At 41.1% G+C, this 6,000-nt stretch overlaps 1 protein-coding gene across 1 annotated transcript in view; it reads right to left on the minus strand.

Annotated features, from left to right (window-relative positions):
• Positions 1-1,070, minus strand: part of LOC134213681 (CUGBP Elav-like family member 1) — a 495,491-nt gene extending 494,421 nt beyond the window's left edge. Inside the window, exon 1 of the mRNA XM_062692950.1 lies at positions 504-1,070. Within this exon, the coding sequence (XP_062548934.1) occupies positions 504-604 (101 nt within the window). The 5' untranslated portion in view covers positions 605-1,070. The remainder of the gene's footprint in view (positions 1-503) is intronic.
• Between the last annotated feature and the right edge of the window lie 4,930 nt (positions 1,071-6,000).

A 6,000-nucleotide genomic window follows, 5' to 3' on the forward strand; every position in this document is an offset into this window, starting at 1 on the left:
TGGGTTCACTTCCATCCTACTTGTTGGTGTGAAATACATTCTCCCTTGTTTGTGGTGTTGTATTATAACTACGCTTAAAAACAATTCACTCGTCGCGTCGCCGTGGCCAACAGTTAGTTTGCATAACTGCGACTCCTGCAGTTTGCTTCCTGACCTCGAAAATTATCCCATTAGCGTCGAGCTGTGTCAAGTAGCGCGCGCAATTTCAAATAAGAGAAGGTATATGCAATATGTTAGTATTAAAACTCCAACATCTGAATTAATGTTTGGAGTTCGATCAATAGTTTTCAATAATTATTCTTTGAAAACAGCGAATATTGACAAATAAGAGTATTACAACCGCATGTGTAAGGTCAATTTCAATTTCGATTCAAGTAAAAACATTGGCCATGAGTGCCCTTTGTGACGTCTCCCCCTAATTTAATTTTTATGCCACCACATTCCACAGGGCTGTCACAGTGGCTTTTTTTTCTATTCAAAACAAAATGGCGTCGGTTACTCACATTTCGTTTAGCTCGGCATCGATTGCGGTGTGCTGTTGCTGCTGGCTAAAAGGGTTGAAGAACCGGTGACGGTTGTTCTGGTACGTTGAAAGCAACTTCATCTCAACTGCGGTGGGGTGGCCTTGGGCGGGGGGAAGGGCGTAAAACTTTCTTGGAATTCAAATCACAAAACTTTCGGGCACAATAGAATAAAATTTTCGTTTTTCAACCGTAGAAAAACCCGTAAAAATGCCGAGAAAAAAAACTTAACACTTCTCAAACCGAATCACGTGCGATTAGCAATAAACCGACGGTCGAAATTCCGCGTCACACTTTCAAACACTGGCGTTTCCTTAGAATCAAAGGAAACTATCGAAAGAAGTAATATACTTCAAGAAAACTGTATAATAGTAACGCCCAGAAATAAAAAAAAAAGAAAAACTGGAATTCACACAATGGAGAGATGCAATCACTTTTCGAACGCGACGCGAGGGTGGATACACAGCGAACACGAGGGTCGAAGATAGAAAAAACGGATGGTAAAACAAGGGTTACTGTCTCGAACAACCGATAAAAACGAAATGAGATCGACCGGCGGGACAATGGGGCTTAGATTGGGTAGGAAACAATACAGCCACAAACCGAAGAAGGTGCGCCAGTGTGTGGTCAGTTGTTATTGGATTTGATCCCCTATTTGTTTTATTATCTGCGATACTCGGAATCTGATGTCAAGGTCGGCGGCAGGTTTTCGAGCAGTATTGTCCCGTTTGGGTACCTACCTGACGGTCATTTCAGACGATATCGCATTAAAGTTTCACATCAAAAACGAAGGTAGCGAAGATGGCATATGGAAGGACGTGGGACTTTTTATATTAAGTTGATGTTTGATTGGATTTACATCCGTGTGCTATTCCCATGTGGTTTCTAAGGTAATTCGGTATGGTTAAATCGGAGGAACGTTTTTAACAGTCCATAAAATTTGGTGTTCTTCAATTTCGTAAACAAAACTGACCCAGTAAAATTTTGTTCTCCAGTAATACATTCAATTACTAAGCCAGATACATATGCGATGATGATAAATTCATGTTTATTTTTGGCTTACAAAAAATAATCTCTGGCGTACAGATATTCAATTCGAGAGATGCAATTCGAGCCTTATAATGCCTTTACAGGTGAGAAACCCCAGTTTGAATTATTGCTGTTAATTTTATCATTTTGGTTAGCTTCTTGACAGATAATCGAATTTTGATATCAATTGTAAGAACCTGTCTGCGAGCTATGAAAGTCTCAAAATAAATTGGTTGGAAAGAAAATGGCCTTAAATTTTAATTACGCTTACTCTCCGAAAAAATACACATGGACTACGGTTTTCGTACATTATTTGATATTGGCTCATGAACATATTGAGAGCTGAAAGAAAGCACTTTGGTAATCCGTTGAAACACCATGGTTACCTGGAAAATATTGTAACATGGCATTATTTTTCCTCCATAAGTCGATATCGACCCTTGAAGGGTAAGCTTTATGGATTTTCTGCGAACTACAAGAAAAGAATGCATATCCACATACATATAACACGTTGCGTGGCGGCCGCCGGTGGCAGCCACCGAAAGTGTCGAATAATAAAAACAAAGAGCTCTCTGATAAACCACGCCGTTTTAGTTTGCCGGACGCTAACAGTTGGCTGGTGCCGATGTTGGCAAGAGCCCCACAGTAGGCCATAAAAGTGGTCAGTTTAATATTTTATGTAGGTTGAAGTTGTTGCATTTTTTGCTCCGAGGGGTGCAGCATCTACTATTTGGCTAGGGTTGGCGTAACAATAGTGGAGAAGACTTTGAAGGAAAATGTAGAAAAGATAAACGTTGATTATGTTCAAAAATATTTTGTAAATCGTTCTTCATTTCATGCACCCATCGGCAGTATGAAAATACACAAAACATTTAATTGAATGTACTGCTATTTCATCATCTGTGCTAGCTTGTTGAACTCGACTTATTGAAAATCATAGGTTCATTTGCTTGTTGGGAATAGCTGCATTTTACACTGTCATAAGACGAGTTTAGCACAATCCATTTAATTGCACCACTACAATTAAATGGAATAGTGCTAAACTCGTCTTATTACAGTAAAAACATTTCACTAAAAAAGAGCTAAATAATGTTCTTGCATTTTACAACTTGTTGAATTTTCTTATCTTTTCCGGTTTATCTGCACAAAGAATCAATTGAAAAATTTACTAAGAATTCAAAATTATTCAGAGATATTTTATTGAAATGTGTTTACTTGTCATAAAACGATTTACTTCACTACTATAATAATAAATGGGATTATTTAGTCTTTCTCACTGCTCTTTCGAAACTGTATTTGCCAAAATTGTATACAGATTCTGCAGATTTTACTGTGTTACTGATTTGAACTGTGTTAAAATCTGCCATCCGCGCGCTGGTTGGGTGACAGACCGTGGAGTCCACGGTCTGGACACATCTCAGAGGAAGCAACATTTGTTAATGAGTAGGTAAGTGAAGAACTTATTACTAAATAAAAAATCACACAAATAAAGCGGTAAAAATGGTAGGTAAATGATGTGATTTTAATATTTTAAGAACGAACTTTACGGAATCCTATAACCCATAAGCCATTGGGGTAAGAAAGTAAAAGGATATACAATATACATGACAGTTTATCAGTATGCAATCTACGAAATACTCCGTTACAACTAGGGTGGTCGGTATTGGGCATTTTTGACAAATACCGGTATTCGGTATTTAGTGGAGTCAATACCGGTAAAAAACCGGTATTTGTGAAAATTTCAGAAATAAAAAACCTTTGGTTTGAACTTTTGAGTGAAAAACAATATTTATTGATAAACTTCAAATGTAAAAACCATTAGTTGTTAAGCCGGGCAAAGTAAAATTTAAGTTGACATAACATACTGAGCAATTCATCTCTCAATCCGCATCGGATTTTGTTGACAATGTTGCCAGCTGCAGAGAATGCTCTCTGTGGTTCAATCGAAGTCTCAAGTACTTGCTCTTAATCCCTTTAGATTCATAGTAGTAGAATCCTTTATGAATTGCTTGCAAGGATCTTGGCGTCAACGTAATCGCAGTCTCTTTACTAGATGTTTTTTTTACCGATAAACCAGATAAATCGTCCATAGAGGTATCTTCTATGCACCGGTTGTCAGGTGTGGTCGATGCCTATGCATTCTGCTCTGATGCACGAATGATTAGACGCTTCATGATCTCGTCCACTAGCTTAATCAAAGATGGATGTCTTGAAGAAAATGCCAAAATCATGTCTGATCAATTATTTTTCTCATTCCTTGTCGAGCTACCGCGCGAGACGGTCGGTTTTGTCTTGCGCTCCGGGTTTGAATCGTTTTTTTTCCTAGTGAGGTTTTCCGAAGTGAAGTGCTATAAACCCAGGCTCCCTGGAAGTGGTTCTATTTGACGAAGTCAATTAGTTTCCATCAAACGAATTTCTGCTACATCGTTACCGAAACAGCCACGTGATCCATCGGCATCATATCACGCGCCCCGCGCCCCGCGCCACCGGGCCAAATGCGTGCGCTCCGCATCAACTATCGGCATTAGATCGAACCGAACGTGAACGCAATCATACAGTGAAGTGTGCGGCATTGGTGTTGGTTTCCTGCGCGTACACAGATTGAGTCGACCGGTTGCAGACACAGCAAAGACTACAGAAGATAAGAATAAATATAAAATACACCCTTCCTTGTTTCCCTCCTTGTACCGCTTCCCACATCACTAAAGTTAATAGTTGAATAGGTAGTAAATTTTTGCTAGTTTTAGTTACTCTCCTCTCCCATTTTAAACGTTTCTTCCTGGTGTGCCGTTGTGGTGTGCTACCACCGGCAATGAGTGACGATAATTTCGGCGGGGGCCCGTCGCGCTCCCTATCTGAGTATTTATTGTTGGGTAATTCAAATGAACAATCAATGGACGTGAGCAACTTTTCCCTCACCCCTCCGGTGACCTCTCATAATACATCACAAACGAAATCTTCATCTACGACCCCCCGCCCGAAGGCTTACCTGCCGAACTCTGGCGGGCCTTTTGTTGTCTTTTTCGACCTGAAGGGAAAAAATTGAATACAAGTCAGATCAGCAAGGATCTGGCGAAGCGATTTTCGTCGCTGATCCGTATTGACACGGTTGGTACAAGTAAGCTTCGGGTTACTGTTTCAGACCGTAAACAAGCAAATGAGATTGTCACCTGTGAGCTCTTCACACTTGAGTATCGCGTTTATTTACCCTCAAATGAGGTCGAAATCTCGGGAGTAGTCACCGAAGGGAGTCTGACCTGTGATGAAATCAAGCAGGGCTTCGGATGCTTCAAGAATCCCTCTCTTCCTCCTGTACAGATACTGGACTGCAGGCAGATGCATTCAGTGCTGCGAGAGGGGGAGAAAAAGGTTTTTTCACTTTCCGACTCATTTTGTGTGACTTTCTCTGGATCAGCGCTTCCGGATTTCGTTGTCATTGGGAAACTTCGACTACCAATTCGGTTGTATGTACCGAAGATGATGAATTGCACCAATTGCAAGCAGTTGGGTCATACGGCTCAATACTGCTGCAACAAACCACGTTGCTCATCGTGTGGCGAAAGACATTCTGACGGCGCGTGCAAAACACCGCCGAAATGTGTATACTGCAACGGAGACTCCCCGCATGCGCTCGACGCATGTCCAACGTATATACAGCGACGAGAAACCCATAAGCGATCTTTGCAACAGCGTTCTCGGCGTAGTTATGCCGAAATGTTGAAGAAGGCCGCTTCTTCTATCGAGTCATCTAACATCTTCTCTAATCTACCAATCGACGATCAGGGCTCTGATTCTGACGTTGACGAAGGGATTCCATTTACTTTCAAAGGTTCGACGAGGAAGCGGGTGAAGCAAAGCCAGAAACCGTCAAAAAGCCTGAAAGCTGCCTCGGAATAATCCCCAACACAACATGCCCAATTCTGAAACAGGAGCAAATGCCTCAAAACGTTCATCTCCGGGGTTCAACCTCCGCGAGACTAGAGACTTTCCGCCTCTTCGGAATGTAAATAAAATCCCGGATACTGCAGTTTTCCCGATATGGCAGCCAGAAAATGAGCACCCAGAACGTCCTGAGCAAGCACAGAGCGCTCCAATGTTCACATTTTCTGGCATCGTTGATTTCATTCTCAACTTTTTTAGCCCTCAGATTCAATGAAAAACTTAGTCAATTCAATCCTCCCTCCCTTCCGCTTTTGAAGCAGCTGGCTTCTAAAATGCCCATCCTCGAAACAATCGTATCCTTCGATGGCTGATTCAGTCAACAAAGCTAATACGATTTCGGTTCTACAATGGAACTGTCGAAGTCTTCTTCCAAAGCTAGATATTTTCAAATTTTTAGTCAATAAATTACAATGTGATGTATTTGCGTTAAGCGAAACATGGCTAACTTCTGACGTGAACCTTCTTTTCCCTGATTTTAACATCATCCGCCGGGATCGTGCAAACCATT

Source organism: Armigeres subalbatus, chromosome 2 (genome assembly GCF_024139115.2).
Source record: "Armigeres subalbatus isolate Guangzhou_Male chromosome 2, GZ_Asu_2, whole genome shotgun sequence".
In the NCBI taxonomy this organism is placed as follows: Eukaryota; Metazoa; Arthropoda; class Insecta; order Diptera; family Culicidae; genus Armigeres; species Armigeres subalbatus.